The sequence below is a fragment of the Panthera uncia genome, chromosome B4 (assembly GCF_023721935.1).
Source record: "Panthera uncia isolate 11264 chromosome B4, Puncia_PCG_1.0, whole genome shotgun sequence".
Lineage (NCBI taxonomy): Eukaryota > Metazoa > Chordata > Mammalia > Carnivora > Felidae > Panthera > Panthera uncia.
This window is the reverse complement of record NC_064809.1, coordinates 10,870,742-10,892,388: the sequence shown is the minus strand read 5'-3', so window position 1 is coordinate 10,892,388 and position 21,647 is coordinate 10,870,742. Positions and strand designations below refer to the sequence as shown.

General features: G+C 41.5%; 1 protein-coding gene and 1 non-coding gene across 5 annotated transcripts in view; both read right to left on the bottom strand.

The window, feature by feature from the left end:
* The window catches only part of DHTKD1 (dehydrogenase E1 and transketolase domain containing 1), a 51,770-nt gene that overhangs the window by 15,770 nt on the left and 14,353 nt on the right, over nucleotides 1–21,647 (bottom strand). For all 4 annotated transcript variants that reach the window (XM_049626832.1, XM_049626834.1, XM_049626831.1 and 1 more), the window contains exons 2-10: nucleotides 20,889–21,044; nucleotides 15,880–16,091; nucleotides 14,903–15,097; nucleotides 11,978–12,247; nucleotides 7,301–7,472; nucleotides 6,080–6,278; nucleotides 3,697–4,009; nucleotides 2,129–2,213; nucleotides 1,253–1,392 (exon numbers count right to left, since the gene is read on the bottom strand). In XM_049626832.1, the coding sequence (XP_049482789.1) occupies nucleotides 1,253–1,392; nucleotides 2,129–2,213; nucleotides 3,697–4,009; nucleotides 6,080–6,278; nucleotides 7,301–7,472; nucleotides 11,978–12,247; nucleotides 14,903–15,097; nucleotides 15,880–16,091; nucleotides 20,889–21,044 (1,742 nt within the window). The remainder of the gene's footprint in view (nucleotides 1–1,252; nucleotides 1,393–2,128; nucleotides 2,214–3,696; nucleotides 4,010–6,079; nucleotides 6,279–7,300; nucleotides 7,473–11,977; nucleotides 12,248–14,902; nucleotides 15,098–15,879; nucleotides 16,092–20,888; nucleotides 21,045–21,647) is intronic.
* Nucleotides 19,636–19,738, bottom strand: LOC125920489 (U6 spliceosomal RNA). Its single transcript, XR_007457079.1, has one exon. It is a non-coding gene; the product is annotated as a U6 spliceosomal RNA (small nuclear RNA).

The window sequence follows — 21,647 nt, the reverse complement described above, 5'->3', positions numbered from 1 at the left end:
TCCACACCCGAAAAACAAATAATCCAGTGAAGAAATGGGCAGAACACATGAATAGACACTTCTCTAAAGAAGACATCCATATGGCCAACAGGCACATGAAAAGATGCTCAACATCACTCCTCATCAGGGAAATACAAATCAAAACCACACTCAGATACCACCTCACACCAGTCAGAGTGGCCAAAATGAACAAATCAGGAGACTATAGACGCTGGCGAGGACATGGAGAAACAGGAACGCTCTTGCACTGTTGGTGGGAATGCAAACTGGTGCAGCTGCTCTGGAATAGCACTGCTAGGAATTTACCCAAGGGATCCAGGAGTGCTGATGCATAGGGGCACTTGTACCCCAAAGTTTCTAGCAGCACTTTCAACAATAGCCAAATTATGGAAAGAGCCCAAATGTCCATCAACTGACGAATGGATAAAGAAGATGTGGTTTATATATACAACGGAATACTACTTGGCAATGAGAAAGAATGAAATCTGGCCATTTGTAACAATGTGATGGAACAGGGAGGGTATTATGCTAAGTGAAATAAGTCAGGCAGAGAAAGACCGATACCATATGTTTTCATTCATATGTGGATCCTGAGAAACTTAACACAAGACCATGGGGGAGGGGATGGGGGAAACAAAAGTTACAGAGAGGGAAGGAGGCAAACCATAAGAGACTCTTAAAAACTGAGAACTGAGGGTTGATGAGGGGTAGGGGAGAGAGGAAAGTGGGTGATGGGCATCGAGGAGGGCACCTGTTGGGATGATCACTGGGTATTGTATGGACACCAATTTGACAATAAATTATATTTAATAATAAAAAAAGATACACTAGATGAGCACTGGGTGATGTATGAAAGTGCTGAATCCCTATACTGTACACCTGAAACTAATAAAACACCATGTTAACTATACTGGAATTTTTTTTAATTTTTTAATGTTTTTATTTATTTTTGAGAGAGAGAGAGAGCAGGGGAGGGGCAGAGAGAGAATAGGAGTCACAGAATCTGAAGCAGGCTCCAGGCTCTGAGCTGTTAGCACAGAGCCTGATTCGGGCTCGAACTCCTGAACTGCGAGATAATGATCTGAGTGGAAGTCGGACACCCAACCAACCGAGCCACCCAGGTGCCCCTAAATTTTTTTTTTTTAAAACGATTGAACCCAAAGTTGCTGACATCTGTTTCTAGCTGCTTTAAGAATCCTGCAACTATAATTATCAGCACCTGGGTTTTACAATAGACACTAAGACATCCTACCTCTAGAAACCCTTTCTGATTTGGGTCCATATGGTTCAGAGGGATATAGGTGTCATCGGTGTTCTGGCAAACAACCATGGCGTGCCTCTGACTAAAAGTTCCACGGCCGACATCTTGCCCACTCAGACGGACATTAAAACCTTAAGCAAGCAAGGAGGAAAAAACAAAAAAAAAACAGATTCCCGTGAATAACCTAAGTATTAACAACACATGGTGATGCTGAATTCTTACACACCAATTCATCCTGAGAATTTCCCTTAGCAATAGATTAACCACATTAAAATATACCTGTTCTGGGGCACCTGGGTGGCTCAGTCAGTTAAGTGTCCAACTTCGGCTTGGGTCATGACCTCACAGTTCATGGATTCAAGCCCCAAGTGGGGCTCTGTGCTGAAAGCTGGGATCCTGAAGCCTGCTTCGGATTCTGTGTCTCCCTTTCTCTCTCTGCCCCTCCCCTGCTCACACTGTCTCTCTCTCTCTCTCAAAAATAATAAACATTAAAAAAAATTATAAAAAAATAAAATATATCTGCCCTATATCCAAAAGTCTGTGTAAGGCAAGATCACACAAGAATGGAGAGTCATTGCTTGCCCTACAATGTTTGGAGGAAAATATCTTTCCAATTCATCCGGCGCAGGGCCCTTTGTTTCCTAGCAAGGAATGTTCTATAGTCTATTCTTTGATGAAGGTCACCAACACGACTTATCCTGAAGATTAAATAATATTGTCGAAGAAGAAAAGCTAACGCATTTTAGAACCTCTCTAGTTACTGAAAACAATTGGAGATAGTTTTACTCAGAACTGCAGGGGTCACATACATCAAGTGTCATATAAAGCAATCCCTACCAGCTGTGCAACTAAACAGAAATGTCTTACCCTCAGCAAGTAATGAGCCCAAGGCAAGAGCTTCTGCCGTAGCCCAGTCTAATTTTGTTCCATCCATCACTTTCTCCAGTCTGGACTGCAAAAAACAGAAGCAGAGGGGAAAAAAAGACACTTTTAACAGTCTATACCCTTTTCCACACTGAGTTCACAAAATGTAATGCAACAACAGTATGGATCAAAATTATAATGTTATATTAAAACAGAAAGTGCAAAAGGGAAAGATGAGAGTAAGATAGCAATTATAGGTTTTCAAACAGGCAAAACTAGCAGGCACTCAGGTTAGTGGTTAAGCCTGTGCACAATGGAGAGGAGACGGCACCAGGGAGGGCACACAGAGAACTGTGCTTGTAATATTCAATTTCTTCACCTGGATGGTAAGTACACAGATTATTTTAAGAATCTCTGTACCTATAATAAAAGCCTAGGGGTGCCTGGGTGGCTCAGTCGGTTAAGCATCCGACTCTTGATTTCAGCTCAGGTCATGATCTCACGGTTGTGAGATCAAGTTCCAAGTGGGGCCCTGCACTGACAGCAAGAAGCCTGCTTTGGATTCTCTCTCTCTCACTCTCTCTCTGACGCTCCCCTGCTGGCTTGCTCACGCTCTCTCTCTCTCTCTCTCTCAAAATAAATAAATAAGCATTTAAATTAAATAAAAAAACTGGCTGGGGCGTCTGGGTGGCTCAATCGGTTAAGCGTCAGACTTCGGCTCAGGTCACGATCTCACAGTTCGTGAGTTCAAGCCCCACGTCGGGCTCTGTGCTGACAGCTCAGAGCCTGGAGCCTGCTTCACATTCTGTGTCTCCCTCTCTCTCTGCCCCTTCCCTGCTCATGCTCTGTCTCTGTCTCAAAAAAAAATAAACATTAAAAAAAATTAAAAATAAATAAATAAATAAATAAATAAACAAACTGGAAATGAAGTAAGCATCTCAAAATCATTCAGAGGACAAAGTGCCTCTATCCAAGTTTAAGAAAGACGAAGGCCTTTGACTTTTGCTCCCTCACTTTGAGCATGCAGAATCCCACGTTCCAGGAAATTCCCGAGTCCCAGGCAAACCAAAGTTTCAATCTATCTTTAACATGAGACAATATGTAAGAAACATCAACGTGTGTAAGGGGAAATGGTTGCCTTTGGGGGTATGTTTGTTGATGTGTACTTATTTTTATTCAAGCTGGCCCCCAAAATGAAAGTGTTTTCTGCTCACTAATCAGAGAAATCAAAACAGGTATTTCTGTCCTGTATTTTTGATAATGTGCATGTAGTGCATGTACATGTATTAAACATGTATGAATGAGTAAGTAAATCGAGGAAAATGAGAAGTAGACAAAACCTGAATGGACTATCAGTACCAGAACCTGTTTGTGTATACAAAGGAAAGAGAGAAAAGAGCACAAGTAGACAAATCTGACTTAAGAGAGCATCACTACCAAAACATCACTAGAACCTAGTGGCATGCAATAAATGTCAAATTCATTAGCTGAACCGGAAAAACCAGATCAACACCAATTTCTTTGCTGCACAAGACAAACAAACAACAACCGGAAATTCTAATGCTCCCTACCTGAACGTACATCTTCAGAAGGTGACTATGCATGTGGAGTCCCTCCGGCACCTCCACGGACTTCCCGCCAATAAATCGCAGGAGGTCTAGGGGCACACCAGTGTTCCAGGTAGTAATGGAAGCCTCCGGCTGGACCAGGCCCTGCCAATGAGCCTGCAGGTTGGTGGCCGAGGGGCTATAGTGAGCCATGTTAGTTAAATGGTCATTTAACTTTGCATAGTAGGAGGTTTTGATATCCGACACCTCTTCCTCGGTCATGAGTCCGTTGGCAATAAGGTGCTCTGCATAGGTGTCTGGGATGCTCTTCCGGGCTCTGTCCAAGAGAGAGGAGAGAAAAGTCAATCGGGTTTGTAAAAACCAAAGTGTGACAGATACACTAGTTGTCCAAGGTATCACAGAGCCAGGTCACTATAAAAAGGCACACAGGAAATGTTCAGGAACTGGATAGAAGGGGTGGTTGTACTACGTTGTCAATGTACTAAATGCCTCTGAATTGTTCACTTTAAAATGATCCATTTTATGGGCCACCTGGGTGGCTCGGTCGGTTAAGCATCCGACTTCAGCTCAGGTCATGATCTCACGGTTTGTGAGTTCAAGCCCCACATCAGGCTCTGGGCTGACAGCTCAGAGCCTGGAACCTGCTTCAGATTCTGTGTCTTCCCTACTCTCTGACCCTCCCCCACTTATGCTCTGTCTCTCAAAAATAAAAAAAATGTAAAATAAACAAATAAATAAAATAAAAATAAAATGATCCATTTTAGGGGTTCCTGGGTGGCTCAGTCGGTTAAGTGTTCAACTTCAGCTCAGGTCATGATCCAGCTCGATGAATTTGAGCCCTGCGTTAGGCTCTGTGCTGACAGCATGGAGCCTGGAATCTGCTTCGGATTCTGAGTCTCCCTCTCTCTGCCCCTCCCCTGCTCATGCTCTGTCTCTGTCTTTCAAAAAATAAATTAACATTACAAAAATTAAAATAAATAAAATAAAAAATAAAATGATCCATTTTATGTTATGTACCTTTCACTCCAATGCATTATTTTTTTTTAAGGCAATGGTGAGTAACAACTTCTTGCAGGCAAGCAAAAAAATAAGATTCATCTTTATAAGCTTTTATCTACATCAAGGTAGAAATAGTAGAGTTTTTCTATGAATTGGTACATTCTGGAAAGTTATTTACAAGACTGACCTACATTGTCTTACCACTTTATTTCAAACAGTATTGAACTCAAAGTCACCAACATCTGTTTCAGGTGGCTTTAATAATCCGGAAACTATAATAATCAGTATCTCGGTTTTACAACAATAATAATGCCAATCTATGCTCAAGTAATACTTTAAACAACAAATCTTGCTCACATATTTTATCATATTTAATCATGACAAAAGTGACAGATGGACTGGATAGATTTTTTTTTTTTTTAAATGGGGCCTTGAGCCACATCTGGTCACTCAGCAGCTAAATTCAAAGCTAAACAGAGAACCCAGATTTGTTCTTCCAAGAGCAGGGTGCTACCTCTGACCAGAAAGACCTATGAAGTATCACCAAATTTCTTTCTCTACTTTAATTTATATATACGAGGAAATAAAGTGGGGGAGGGGGTTCTACTGTACTTTCTAGTATCAAAAAAGGAAATTCCAAAGTAACACATTCCCCTCCATCTCATTAACTTTCTGTCTCAATGCTGTCCAAGAGAAATGCAGAGCCAGCCAACATGTAATTAAAAATCTCTTAGTGGTCATGTTAGAAAAGGTTAAAATTAAACAGGTGGAATGAATTTTAATGACATATTTAATTCAGTTTACTCAAAATATAGTCACTTTAATACTTTATCAACATAAAAATTCTTATTGAGATAGTTTACATTCTTTTTTTCAAAGTCTTTGGAATCTGGTGTGTTCATTACACTCACAACCCATCTCCAGCAGGAATGGCCACATTTCAAGTGTTCAGTAGCCATGTATGGTAGTGGCTTCCATATTGGACAGCAGAGTTCTCTAGGTTCCTTAAAATCCATCATGTTGCCTCTTGCTGAGGCACCACGTGAATCACAGAGGATCTATTTCTGATCCTGTCAGTGACAAACTAAGTAGCTTCGGGCTAAGGGCTCTGCCCCAGTCTTCCTACCTCAGTGAGATTGGTAAATTGCCTTCATTTATTCATAGAGTAAACGTGTGGAGTTTGAAGACTCTGGGGAGCTTTCCCGGGATCCGTAGGATGATCATCCCAGTTTGCTCAGGACTACCCCAGTTTCAGTCCTGAAAGTTTCATGTCCCAGGCAACCCAGGGAGTTGGTCGCCCTACTTCAGAGTGTCTAATAAAAATAATTTAAAAAAATGCAAGCCCTATGGGAGTAAGGGGATCTTCAACAAAGATTTATAATTATACCTGATGATTTTGTACATGACTGGATTTGTGAAGAAGGGCTCATCCAGCTCATTGTGGCCCCACTGCCTGTAGCATAACAAGTCAACAATCACATCCTTCCGGAACTGGCGCTGGTATTCAAAAGCCAGTTGTGTGGCCCGAACCACTTCTTCTGGGCTGTCTCCATTGACATGGATGACGGCACAGCCCACAAGCTTCCCTGAGGCAGAGAAGACAGATGAAGCTGGCTAGCCGACCCCAATAGGCATTAGCCCACCTCCAAGTTCTCTTGCCTGCGTGGGGAGGCAGCCCACATACTCAGAGATGATTTGGCTGGGCTGTTAAGAACCCACACTTTGGAGTCCAGCTGATAGGAAAGAGGTCATGTCCTAGCTCTGTGACTCACTCTGTGACCTTAGTAAAGTTATGAATCTCAGTTTTCTCATCTATAAAACTGGGATAATAGCTCCTATACCTCCTGGTGATGTTGTAAAGATTCCCTGAGTTACTGCATATAAAGTGCTGAAGAGTGCCTGGTATGTAATAACTACTATTTATTTTGTTACTGTCATTGTTACTGTATCTTTCCTCCTGAGATAAAACGGTCATTAAAGGACGAATCCTAAAAACAATTGATTTTCTTCAAAGAAAAGCCCTAGAATGTGCTTCCAGTATCTTTGTCAAACTAATCACAAAACATTCACATAGATAGCTCCAAAAGGCATCCAGGCCAGGGGCTGGGTGCAAAAACGCAGTAGTTCCTACCATCTAACAATTCAGGTAACTGTGAATTGGGGGATGGGTTTAAAAAAAAGCCCTGCCTTTCTCTTAATATTGCTAATTTCCAGGGTAGAACAAGTCAACTTTGCTTCTTTGTATCTGATTTCTAACCAAGACCCCTTAGCCAAATTCAGTATCATTCTTGACTAAGGTCTTGGGCACCCTGGATCTGAATCTCCTAAAGATGAGTACCCCGGTGTTGTACTAATTGTGTTGATCTTTGGTTCCCATGAGATCATTCAACTGGGTATCTGGGCAATTTGAGATGGCACCCTTTGTGTTTCCCTCTTGTTTCACCTCTTCGGATTCAAAGGTCACACTCGGATTTTAAAGGAACATGGATACCACTGTTGGTGACTACTAACCATATCTGACCCCAAATTTAAAACGGAGTAACCAGGGAGGCTTACTGTTCCTAGTGAACTAGATGTTTTTCTAGAGATGCCTCCCTACATCACATACCGATATCACTGCAGTATAAGGAAGACCTTCCTCTTTCGGCAGGAGTGGTGTAACCCAGCTGGTTATTGACAATCAGATGGACACTCCCACCAATTCTGAAATGTGGGAGATTAGACAGCGTAAATGTTTCAGGAACAATCCCCTGACCACAGAAAGAAGCATCACCGTGAACCTAAATCATAGAGGAGAAAACAAGAAAATGAACATAAGAGGTGGAGAAATTTATGTATCCAGTTTGGAATAAATTGTTTTCAAATAATAACAGGAATAAAAACAACCACGGTCTCACTGCTCTCCCGCCCTCCTAAAAATCTGCTGGTTCCGTACAGGACTTTCTAGGATGGTTAGGCTGATCTCAAGTTGGTTTCAAAGCCCCTTTACCTCTTGTGGCCACCGCCAATTGATCTATTCTTTCACCCCCACATTGTCACTCGCATGCATCACTTCTAATATACCTATCAACATTCTAGAACATACAGCAGCACCACAGAAGGAAGGACTATCAGCAGTACTGAAGGAAAATCAGCTCCAGTACAGTTTTCATGAAAACAGCTTGCAAGACATGAGGAACAGTGCATAGCTTTGAACTCTCTCTCTCTTCCCCAATCATCCTGCCCCTGAAAAGAGACGGTGTGCAGCTCACATCACCTAATCCCCACTGGCTGTGTTGGCCACACCGTGAACACAAAGAGGTGGGGGGAGGGAGATATGACAGCAAAGACAGGAGGCATGGGGGGAAAGTATATCACAGGTAATTGAAAGGATGCTTTGAGGAAACAACAAAATACTATCACACAACATCTGAAATGTGCTACTCTCCCAGCACATCTGAAGTCTGTTAGATCACAACATCATCACAAAACCTGATAGATGGAAAGTAGTAGATAAAAGGGGAGATCATTTTCACAAAAGTTGAAAGCAAATAACAAGGGAATTATAGATCTTAGACGATCTTAGAAGAAGATATGAGTTCTACTGACTTCAGGCTACAAGGTGATTATCTGTGACATCAACATGTTATACACCTTAAATTGATATAATGCTATTGTCAAATATATTGCAATAAAAAAATAAATAAAAGTCTAGTATCATAAACAGTCAAAATGCTGAAGTAAAGAATAAAAGTGGCCCCTGGGTGGCTCAATCGGTTAAGTGTCTGACTTTGGCTCAGGTCATGATCTCACAGTTTGTGAGTTCAAGCCCTGCATCAGGCTCTGCACTGACAGCTTGCAGCCTGCTTCAGATTCTGTGTCTCCCTCTTCTTCTGCCCCTTCTCCGCTTGTACTCTGTCTGTCTCTCTCTCTCTCTCTAAAAAAGAAACAAACATTTAAGAATAAGTAATCTGGGGGGCCCGGGTGGCTCAGTCGCTTGAGCGTCCAACTGTTTTTTTTTTTGTTGTTACTTTTTTAAAGTTTATTTATTTATTTTGAGAGAGAAAGAGAGAGAGAGAGACAGAGAGAGAGAGAGAGACAGAGAGAGAGAGAGAGAGAGAGAGAGAGCATGAGTGGGGGAGGGGCAGAGAAAGAGAATCCAAGCAGGCTCCATACTGTTAGCACGGAGCCTGATGCAGGGCTCAAACTCACGAAACTATGAGATCATGACCTGAGCCCAAAACCAAGAATCAGACACTTAACTGACTGAGCCACCCAGGCACCCCTAGCATCCAACTCTTGATTTTGGCTCCGGTCATGATCCCAGGGTCAGGTTCCTCACTGAGTGTGGAGGATGCTTAAGATTCTCTCTCTCTCTCTCTCTCCCCTTCTGCCCCTCTCTCCTGCTCGCACTGTCTCTCTCACTCTCTCTAAAATAAAATAATTAATAAATAAAATAATATGATATGTCCTAACTGAAGGTAACCACTGGGCTCTAATAAGAATAGAAGTAAAAGACCTAAATATAAATGAAGAAAGAATACCTCGTACATTTTTTAAAAGGACATTGACAATGTCCTTAAAATAGTCATTTTTTTTAATGTCAGTAGAATATTTTGGCTAAGAAAGGAAGCACTCCTTGGCCTCAGTGAAATTTCCAGGCCCCGCCTTCGTTTGGCTAGGGTGTATAGGGATGACTCCCATTTTGGAGTTATCTATACCTACTAATAACACACCCTTCCATTATCTCCACAGCATTAATCCCCTCAACAACCAGGTGGGGGCCAGGTAAGGAAGTCACTACTGTCCTTTTTACAGAGGAGGAAACCAAGGCTCACAAAGAGTGTACACTTCACATTGGACTATACCCTGGGCCTTCTGTGTTTTTTCTACTTATGTCTCCACCCCTCCAAGCCTTTCTCCTGGATCAAGGAAGTTATTATGTCCATGTTCGCATTTAATTCTCTGAACACACTCCCATTTTTCTATGAGATTCAGAGAACTACCATAAGAGAACCAAGCACACCAAGCCAGAAAGCAGCAAAGCCAGGATTTGAACTCATCTTCTTGGTTCCACAGTCTTTGCCTCTTCTATACCACGCCACACTGTCAAGTCCAACCCTTAGCCACAAGGGCCAGGGGCTCCTGGCATCTGAGCACTCCTCCTTGCCCATGGGATTTCTTGGGGGTAATGATATAGGAGGAGTTCATTGGGGTGCCTGGGTGGCTCAATCAGTTAAGTGTCTGACTCTTGATTTTGGCTCAGGATGTGATCTCATGGTCTTGAGATGGATCCCTGAGTTGGGCTCCCAGCTGAGCGTGGTGCCTGCTTGGGACTCCCTCTCTCTCTTTTTTCCTCTCTCTCTCCCTCTGCCCCTCCCCTGCTCACCTGCGCATGCGCTCTCGCTCTCTCTCTCTCTCTCTCTCTCTCTCTCAGAAAAAAAGAAAAAAGGAAAGAATTTCAGTAAAGCAAGGAAGATGTGTACTTCTTCTGCTCCTTTACAAAAATGTTACACTAGAGACATCAATAAGAACATAACATCTGGAGTCAACTATACTCAAAGAAAAAAATTTTTAGGGGTACCTAGGTGGCTCAGTCACCTTGATTCTGGCTCAAGTCATGATCTCACAGTTGTGAGATCTAGTCCCAAGCTGGCCATGGAGCCTGCTTAAGATTCTCTCTCCCCCTCTCTCTTTCCCTCCCCTGCTCACCCATGCACGCACACACGTACTCTCTCTCTCTCTCTCTCTCTCTCTCTCTCTCTCTCAAAAAAAAACTTTTTTTAAAAGTAACATAACATCTGCTCATAACTTGCATCATTTTATCCTGGTCTTCGGATTCACAGCACTAAGGCACACAGGTATCATCTGTTAATTTTATTTTCTTCTTAAATCAGAAGAGAAACCACTCCACTATGCTGCGTATAGATTTTTGGGAGTGAGGGTCCATAAACACAAACAAATGCTGGATGAGGTGGAAGCTACGTAGCCAAAGATGGCAAGGGGGTTTGGACACACACAGATCACAGATGACAATCTACTTTCACCAGGTTTGGGACCAAAATAAACAGAAGAGGTCAGGCAGAAAAAGTAGCATCCAGAATCTCACCCACCATGATTTTATAGGCTCCAAATTTAGAGTTCCCACAAGAAATCAGCACAGCAGGACACGTACAGACACAGCAGGGCAAGTGATTTGGGAACACAAAATAGACAAAAGAGGGAAGTTTCCTATCACTTTGAAGAAAATGTTGGGGTGCCAGCATGGCTCAGTCACTTAAGTGTCTGATTTTGGCTCAGGTTATAATCTCGCGGTTTGTGAGTTTGAGCCCCGTGTTGAGTTCTATGATGACAGCTTGGAGCCTGGAGCCTGCTTTGAATTCTGTCTCCGGCTCTCTGTGCCCCTCACCCTCCCCCCCCCCGTTCTCAAAAATAAATAAAGTGTCATTTTCTGAAGTCCATGTTAAGACTTGCTAATGTGAATGACTAAAATATTTTACAGTATCGTGAATTAAGTCGAGCAAAAGGTAAAGAGAATGGCTAACAATGCAAGATTTCCATTTTGAAAAACTATGTCATTGTCAAATGCAATGCTGCATACCCCCAATTTACTTACTACAAGTTTCTGGCCCATGAAAAATTAACATGAATAAGATAAAGTTGTTATTTGTATATGCAGCCAAATATTCTCCTGCCTTACAGATGTACCTATTTCTATAGGGTTTAGAGACTCAGCCACTGATACCGAGAATTAATTACTGCCCGGTAGTTAAAGGTTCATATTTAAATGAATACTCATAGGGAAAAAAAAATGTGATCCACAGTCTGAACATCTAGGCTGTCAGGTTACAAAAAACTGAAGCAACAGCCACACTAATGATATGTATGGGTTGCCTTAATGCCAAAGACCTTCATTTTAAAACAAACAAGCAAGCTAACAAACTAAATCCAGACTCTTACAGCCTTGTTACGTATATGGATACTATGTAGTTTCCTAGAGGCCCATATTTTCAGAGAAGTTCTGACATCTGTCCTCTGAAAAGCATCAGGGATACTAGTCAATACCCCCCGAAATAACTCATAAGAGAAATAAACACAGTGAAATCTCAGTCTAAAGTCAGTTGCCTTGAGATGAGACCTCATATCTGCTGTTAATTTTAAAAACAAGCCCGGAATCTTCTTTTACCAAAAGTTCATCTCAATTTCATCTTGGATGTCCACCATCTCCTTTCAGAACTACCAACCTGGGCTTCCCTTCTTCCTGGTCTCCCCACCCTCTGGCCTCACTTCCTGAAGCTACAAGTACCTGTAAGCAAATGACTTTGTCCCCAGGCTGAGCCGAACTGTCTGGAGAGTAGTCCCCGTCCTGTCTAGACTGCTGCCTTCCCCGAGTCTTCCCGACAGCCACGGGGTTGACGGCTTCCAGGTGCGAGGGGTTTGGCAGCATGGTCACATGGAGGGGATGGTGCGCGCCGAAGTCCAGGTCAACCGAGGAGGTCAAGTGAGATAGGACATCACCGGTGGCTGAAACACCTTCTGGAAATTCACTTAAGCCTCGCATTTTACGGAACATCAGCTATTATGAATAAACATACAAGAAAAAAATGTCTTTTATAACAATGGACAGCTGGGAAGAGATGGCTAGTTTAAATCATACAATTAAAAAATAATTTAAAAAACACTTTTCTGTACATGCTTGTGTAAGTATTATTACCATGTATTAAACAAACTTTTAACTGCTCAAATGCACAGAACTATTTGAAGATCTTCATAATCAAATGAAGTACCAACAGTTTTTGCTTTGGTTTGCTTTATTTTTTTTAATTCTTTTTACTTTTTTTTGAGCGAGCACAAGCAGAGGAGGGGCAGAGAGAGGGGGACAGAGGATCAGAAGCAGGCTCTGCACTGACAGCAGAAAGCCGAACGTGGGGTTTGAACTCAGGAACCGCGAGATCATGACCTGAGGTGAAGTCGGGCACCCAACCAACTGAGCCACCCAGGTGCCCCTATTTATTTATTTAGAGAGAAAGAGAGAGAGAGAGAGAGAGAGAGCAGGGGAAGGGCAGAGAGAGGGAGGGAGAGAGAATCCTAAGCGGGCTCCTCACCCAATCTCACAAACTGTGAGCTCACACATGACCTGAGCCGAGATCAAGAGCCAAACACCTAACGGACTGAGCCACCCAGGCACCCCTGAAGTAACAACACTTTCAGAAGAGCCTAACATGACAGATGTGTAGATGATAAGTTAGACATGTAGACGATAAGTTAGGCAGTAAAATGTTAGATGGTGAGTCACCTCTACCTTGCCATAAGCAAAATAATTTTTTCTTGAATACACCTGTTAGAATATATTTTCCAAAAGAATTTTGTATGAATCTTGTTAAAGGTACACAGGAAAATGGCAGACTAGAACTTAATCCCATTTAGACACAAGATAACATGCACTGATCAGCTCAAATCACACCTAAAAAAACCTCTACTGTCTGATTCTCAAAGGACTTCTTTGCATACGTTCTCTGACTTCATTTTCATAGTCTACCACAAGATACATGTTACTACCCATTTTAAAAATGCACAAGCTAAAAAAAAAAAAAATGCACAAGCTAGGAGTTAAGATGGCAGAGGAGGAGGGTGACCCCAAGCTTGCCTCCTCCCTGGAATAGCTAGATAAATATGAAATTATTCTGAATGCCCAAGAAATCAACTAGAAGTTTTAGAGAACAAAGCTGCACATCTACAGACAGAAAAAAACGACCCATGGAATAATTCAAGCAAAAATTTGAAAAGAAAAAAATTAAATATTTATGATTTTACATTTAATATTTATTTATTTTTGAGAGAGAGACAGAGTGCGAGCAGGGCAGGTGCAGAGAGAGGAGACACAGAATCTGAAGCAGGCTCCAGGCTCCGAGCTGTCAGCACAGAGCCCAATGCAGGGCTCAAACTCCTGGACCGTGAAACCATGACCTGAGCTGAAGTCGGACATTCAACCGACTGAGCCACCCGGGTGCCCCTTTATGATTTTACATTTTAAAAAATGCACAAACAAGAGAAATTAACTAAATTGTTAAAGGTCCTTGGCCGCTAAGTAACAAAGCTGGGTCTCAAGCCAAGACAGTTACCAAAGACAACATGTTATTCTCAATTATCCAAATGGTTTGAGTGACCCAAAAGCTTCTTACTGACCAATTTACAAACAGGAACACCCATACTCACACAGTGTGGGTACATATGTGTTTCTCACAAATACGCTCATTTATAATTCAGTATCTTGGAGTCATTTTTTTGTGATATTTTTGGGAATGCAATCTTTGGTTTAGGGATTTCTGCATGTATTTAAGCACACCTGTCAATCACTTTATTTTGTCATCGTCTGCCTTTTCTAAAGTCTCCGTCTTTTAAAAGCAGATTATCAATCTCTCAGCATCAGAAAAACTGAGGTATGAGTAGTAGTGGTAAAGCTGGGCCCCAAACATGGCGTCATGTATACTTTCCAATGATGTAATGATGACACATCCTTCCATGGGCTCCATTCACTCCATTAACTTTCACAGTCCCTTTAACACTTATAATTACTTTTACTCTTCTGGCCCAGATCAGTGCTGAGGTTGATCCACACACAATGGCCACAATCTTATTAAATTACAAGTCATTTTGATGTTCCTGGCCATCAAATCTGCAATCCGGACTCACGAGTCTGTTTAGAGACTGATAGAGCAGCTGAGTTGGGCGAAAGAAGAACACCAAGATCCAGTTACCTACAGAACCACTCATGTGAGTGGTCTCCCAGGATGACAATAATACTAATGCATTATTAGTTTTAGTACAATATGTTAAGTATAAACTCTGCAAATAAATGGAAGGTAAAATTGACTCCTTGGAGGGTGAAATTGTAAATAATTGCACAGATCTTAATGTTTGAGCAATTTTTATTAAATTGGTAAAGCGTGCTTCAAAGAACAGAGATAATTTCAAAGAAATTATCTATTCATATCATCCTTGAGAAAACAAACTAACTTTTACTTTCCCTGAGAGAAGAAAGAATCCATATAAGACTACACAGAAAATCAACCCAAATACCATATCTATCAGCAGTGTTAGGTTCCATCAATTAATTAAGCTACCTCCTGGACCAACGGCTGAGATGTTTACTCAGGCTTCTAGAAGGAATTACTAGCATCGTCGGTTCTATCCTGTTACAGTCAATTGTACATCATAGAAAGTACCTTACCTCCGGAGGGAATTGCAGAAGGCCTGTCAATAAATTAAGCCTCCCTCTATGGGGCATGCCAATAATAACATCAGTTATCCCACTGTAGGCTGCCATTTTCAGCAACTCATGGAAAAAGCCCATCATGCTTTCAGCTCCTTCGCCTCCATACCGCTTCACTGTAGCAAACTTGGTGGCCAAAAAGTGGTCAAACTCCTATGGAACATCATGTCAGACACATTTGTGGTGGGAAGATAGCCAACTACTTAGGTCAAAATCAGACACATTCGTGTGTATTGTAGGAAGACCCCACACTGCTTCAAGTGACCGCAGCCGTGCCCCTTCACAACACACCCCAGAGACAGATGTAACTAATCCAGAACATGGCTGGAAAGCCTAAAGGACAGCAGGCAGCAGTCAGATTGCAGAGAAAACCACCCGAGTGGTGGAATAACTTACCCCAAGAGGGATCCTCTTAGAATGTGTTCCTCTAGAGTTGGGGCTGGGCCTTAGGGGTCTGCCCCTCCTAGCCCTTGAGTTTTAGTACCAGGCTCTACGGTACTATTTTGTCAAGGCCGCAAATGACCCAACTATCCAAATTACTGGGAATAGTTTCCTTGTCATCTTGACACACCTGAGTCCTGATCATAGCCTTGACAGACTCAAGGTCTATTAATCTGCACCAAGAATCTCTTCCATGCATCGTTCTTTTTTTGATCACTCCAGGTCATAAAAAGAGAAGCAAGGTCTTAAGGGCTTTTCAGTCTTTTACAGAGTGAATAGGCAATTATATAAAAAGTATATATTTTGACTCAGTTGTTTGGGGTTCTACTTTTTCCTACTTAGAACAAAGTGGTGTGTATTCTATTATCTAGTGTGTTGACGCAACGAGGTAAATAGGGGTAAGTAAATGCTTTAATTCCCTCTCTTCAATATTGATATATCTTTGTAGAAAAAGAGCCGTCCTATTCCATTGATGTTAGCTGGTACTTTTATACCTGAGATTCTAGCATTAGTTTTGACAGATGTTTTCGCTCTTCTGTGGTAAAGGTCTCTTTTTTCAGTTCCTCAAACCGTTTGGCAAACCAGTCTTTCTCCTCCTGGCTCTCAAGCTGGGAGGTTTCAATAGAAATTTGCCCACAGTAGATTTGGTTGAGATAGGCTACTATTTCCTCAAGAGAGGCCTCCTCCTTCCCCATGTTCAACAATCCTACAAAAATGAAATCATAGGGATCGTTTTAAAAAACAATCAAACATGTAATTAATTATAGAACATACCAAAATAATTATTTCAATTCAGAGCATTTTGTTTTGGATAAGTTGGGTCATCATCAATGGCTACCTAGATTTTTCTAAAGACAAAACTAAAAATATGGTCAAAGGCCACAAAATAGTCAGACTAGGAAAGAGAATATCAGTCTTTCTCCACAAGGACAGAGCCATGCCGCTTTATGCCAAATTTTGATTCTATTGTAATTTCAAACTAAAAATGGAAAGTTAACACTCAACTGCTTTATAGCTACAGATCAGATATTCTACCTTTATCTGAAATATCTCCCCAAATGTTTAACTCTTATATTAATACCTACAAAGTAATGTCTACCATTGAACATTTGGCCTAAATGTTATTAATATTGATAGCAAAGCAACATTTTAAGCTAAAGGGAAATCTACCTGAACCTTGGTCAACAAAAGGAGAGCACTGTAAGTGTATCAATAGCTCAGCACCAAATCAATGATCAGTCATTTGCCTTAACCTACAACGTGAGTTTTTAACAAACCAACATTTACTTTATTATTGGTTATGGTTTCTTACAATAAACTTTAGCTCTTTGATACTGATTGACCATTCAAGTTATAAAAATTATTTTGCATATCGCTTGGCTTCTCTGCCCCACATTTTAATCTATAAAACAGGAACACCTCAGGGGGTAGTTGTTAAAATTAAATAAGATAGGAGGGTGCCTGGGTGGCTCAGTCAGTTAAGCGTCTGACTTCGGCTCAGGTCATGATCTTGCAGTTCGTGGGTTTGACCCTGTGTTAGGCTCGGTGCTGACAGCTCAGAGCCTGAAGCCTGTTTTGGATTCTGTGTCTCCCTCTTTCTCTACCTCTCTCCCTCCTTCATGCTCTGTCTCTCAAAAATGAATAAATGTTAAAATTTTTTGAAAAAAAAGATTAAATGAGATAGGAAATAACCTAATGTCCACTGATGGGATAAACAAAATGTGATATAGCCATACTGTTGCAGACTATGACTCTTGAGTTCTCTTTTGTCCAGCAAGAGAGTGGACACAGAATTGAATACAAGAGAGGCTAATGTCCAGAAGGAGACAAAAGCCCTGAACACGTGTTTCATCTCGTATTTATTGAGCTCTCAAGATCTTACACAAGTGTTGTACATGAGGAAATAATCAGATAGTAATCAATAACTTGTGTGTGGGGGCGCCTGGGTGGCTCAGCCGGTTGAGCGTCCGACTTCGGCTCAAGTCATGATCTCACAGCTTGTGAGTTCAAGCCCCGCGTCGGGCTCTGTGCTGACAGCTCAGAGTCTGGAGCCTGCTTCAGATTCTGTCTCTCTCTCTCTCTCTCTCTCTCTGCCCCTCCCCTACTCATGTTCTGTCTCTCACTCTCAAAAATAAATAAACATTTAAAAAAAAATAACTTGTGTGTGTAAGAAGCAAAGGGTCTGCCTGGGGGGGGGGGGCAAGTGGTGTTTGTGATCAAAACAAATCTGGTATATTGGTACAAGATGGAAAGTAGTTTCCTGCAGGTAATATAACAAGTTACTTGTGATCCCATTATAATATCTTGCTAACTAACCTTGGGCGCTTTCACCCAGTGGTGGCAGCTTTCTGACCTAAGCTTTCTTAACCCATTTACATAAGTATAAGGAATTCTTGAACCTATTTCCCCACACCATATGACGGACTAGTGTTCAGCCACATAAAGGAATAAAGTACCAGTTTATGCTACAGTATGGATGAAACTTGGAAACATTACACTAAATGTAAAAAGCCAGACCCAAAAGGCCACATACTGTGACTTCATTTATACAGCATGTCAAGAATAGGCAAATCTATAGAAACAGAAAGTAGATTAGTGGTTGCAAGGGGCTGAGAAGAAAGCAGAATGGGGAGTGAGTAAGTAAGTTTACTAGGCACAAGATTTCCTTTTGGGGTGATGAAAATGTTCTGGAACTAAACTGATGATTGCATAACATTGTGGCTGTATGAAATGTCACTGAATTGTATACTTTAAAATGGTTAGAGTGGAAGGCACCTGGCTGGCTCAAGCGGTACAGTGTGAAACTCTTGATCTCGGGGTTATGAGTTCGAGCCCCACGTTGGGCACAGAAATTACTTAAGGGGCGCCTGGGTGGCTCAGTCGGTTAAGCTTCTGACTTCGACTCAGGTCACGATCTCGCAGTCCATGAGTTCGAGCCCCGCGTTGGGCTCTGGGCTGATGGCTCAGAGCTGGAGCCTGCTTCCGATTCTGTGTCTCCCTCTCTCTCTGCCCCTCCCCCGTTCACGCTCTGTCTTTCTCTGTCTCAAAAATAAACGTTAAAAAAAATTAAAAAAAAACAAAACACTAAACTTTCCATTCCTGAAGGGCCATTTAAATTATGATGGCATAGATTTTGTCTCCAAGCCCCCCAAGTGAGAATTGCCTAGCTGAGTCCAGGCAGATTCTAGAACTGCGAGATAATAAAATTGTTGTACCCTTAGAAGTTACTGCATTTTGGGGTGGTTTATTACACTGCAATAAATTACCAGAACATTACTAATTAATGTATATACCAGAATTTGACATTGCCCAAAAATAACTTTAAAAAAAATGGCATGACAGGGGTCACCTGAGTGGTTTAGTTGGAAGAGTATGTGACTCTCAATCTTGGGGTTGTGAGTTCGAGCCCCGTGTTGGGTATAGAGATTACTTAAACATAAAATCTTTAAAAAATAGTAATAATAAAATAAAATAAATAAGTAAAATTAAAAAATGGCATGAGATAGGAGCCCAGGATGCTGCCTGGTTATCTAGCCCCCATTTTTTTTTAAGTTCCCAAGCTGGGAAATAAAACAGGAAGGGAGAGCTGGATTGTCACCTTACCTCTGCCACTTCCTAGCTACGAGTTACTTAAGTTCTCTGAGTTTCTGTTTCCCTGTCTGTAAAATAAAGATGGCAGTAACTTCTTAGGGAGTAGGTGTGGGAATGCATTGACAAAACAGATGTAAAGTGTCTGGTCCATAATGGGTGTCCAGCTTTTTTAAAATTATTATTTCAGGGCTTGCAACTTTTTATTCATTTTTTTAAAGTTTTTGGTTGTTTTTTTTTTAGAAATGTTTATTTGTTTTTGAGAGAGAGAGAGAGGTAGAGAGCAAGCAGGGAAGGGGCAGAGAGAGAGGGAGACAGAATCCCATGCCATTGGCACAGAGTCCGGATGTAGGGCTTGAACTCACAAACCATGAGATGATGATCTGAGACGAAACCAAGAGACGGACACTTAACTAACTGAGCCACCCAAGCAACCCTTACTACATTTTAAAAATAGTTTTCTTTTGTAGTAAGAATGCTGATCGTAAGATCTGTTCTCTTAGCAAAATTTTAAGTATGCAATACAGCATTAACTAGAGCCCCTAGAACTTATTTATCTTTCATAATTGAAACTCTGTACCTTTTGACCACCATTTCCCTATTTCCGCTTCTTCCCAGACCCTGTGAACCACTGTCTAAGTTTGACCATTTTATCATTTTTCTTAAATATGGAAGGCTTCACGGATTTGCGTGTCATCCTTGTGCGGGCACCATGCTGATCTTCTCTGTATCGTTCCAATTTTAATATTTGTGCTCATGAAGCAAGCATGAGTTTGACGATCTTAGATTCCTCATATAGTGGGATCAATCATGCAGTGCCTGTCCTTCTGTGACTGGTTTAATTTCACTTAGTGTAATGCCTCGAGTTTCATCCATGTTGTCACAAATGGAAGGATTTCCTCCTTTTTTAAGGCTGAGCAATATTCTGTTCCATATACCACATTTTTTTTTTTTTTAAGTAGGGCCTATGCCCAACGTGGGGCTTGAACTCACAACCCCAAGATCAAGAGTCACATGCTCTAGCAACTGAGCCAGCCAGGTGCTCTCATACTGCATTTTCTTTATTCATTTATCCATTGATAGACATTTAAGTGTTTTCATATTTTTTGCTATGGTAATAATGCCACAGTACATAAAAGTACAGATAACTCTTTAAGACCCTGATTTCAATTTCTTTGGATAAATACTCAGAAGTGGGATTGCTAGATCATATGGGATTTCTATTTTAATTTTTTGAGGAGTATCCGTACTATTTTCCACAGTAGCTACACCTACTTGCATTCCCACCAACAGTGCACGAGGTTTTCTCTACATCCTCACCAACACTTGTTATCTTGTGTCCCAGCCGTTCTGGCAGATGTGAAGTGATACCTAGTTGCAGCTTTGATTTGCATTTCTCTGATGATCAGTGATGGTGAATACCTTTTCATGTACTTGTTGGCCATTTAGTTGTTTGTTTGTTTTAATGTTTTTATTTCTTTTTTGAGAGAGAGACAGAGTACAAGTGGGGGAGGGGCAGAGGGAGAGGGAGACAAAATCTGAAGTAGGTTCCAGGCTCTGAGCCATCAGCACGGAGCCCCATGAGGGGCTCAAACACACGAACCGTGGGATCATGACCTGGGCTGAAGTCTTAACCAACTGAGCCACCCATGCATCCCACCTGTTGGCCATATGTATGTCTTCTTTGGTAAATGTTTTTAAACTTAGAGGAAATGAACCCTAATGAAAGACTATTCTAGAACCTCAAGACCAGTCCTCTTAGACAGAGCTTGAATGTGCCCCTCACGGTCAACTCACACTCCATGGAAGCCTCAGCTCCAGTGGGCATGTGAGTTCTTCAAGAACAGAGAAAGGAGCCATACTGCATCTTGGCAGCTAACCATTACACGTAGAGTCTAGTGTTGGTGGGCTTTACCTGTGGTATTAAAAGGTCCCTGTAGGGTCTGCACAAGAGCTTGGACTTCAGGCACATTCTCCGGCAAGGCTTGTCCAGTGAAGAGGGGGTTGATTTTGGCAGCTTTATGACCATGTTCACAGTATACAGTCACCAATCTGGCAAGGCCATGATCAACTAATTCAAGGGGAAAATAAAACAATACAAACAATTTAGAAAATGCCCACAAACTAAAAAAAAAAAAATCAGTTTTTCAAAGAAGGCTTTGTGGCCTTAGACACTTTTAATGCATTCTTTCTACCTACCACATCTCAGGTTTATAGACTATCAGAATCCAGGAAAACACACTTACTTTTTTTTAATGTTTATTTTTGAGAGAGAGAGAGAGCATGAGTTGGGGAGGGGCAGAGAGAGAGAGAGGGAGACACAGAATCCAAAGCAGGCTGCCAGCTCTAAGCTGTCAGCACAGAGCCCAATGTGGGGCTTGACCCCACAAACTGCGAGATCATGACTTGAGCCGAAGTTGGACGCTCAGCCAACTGAGCCACCCAGGCGCCCTCAGGAAAACACACCTATTTCTTTAAATTTATCTCATGATTGCTAAAGTCAGTGAAGGAAAAAAAAAAAAAAAGAGATAGAACTATGGGTGCACATTTGTAAAAATAACTATGCCTGTAGAGAAATAGCACTGAAAAGAACTGTTAAAATGCTGAGATTGTGGATAATTAGAGTCCTCTTAATTATTATTTGAGATTTTTAAATATTTTACTTAAAAAATAG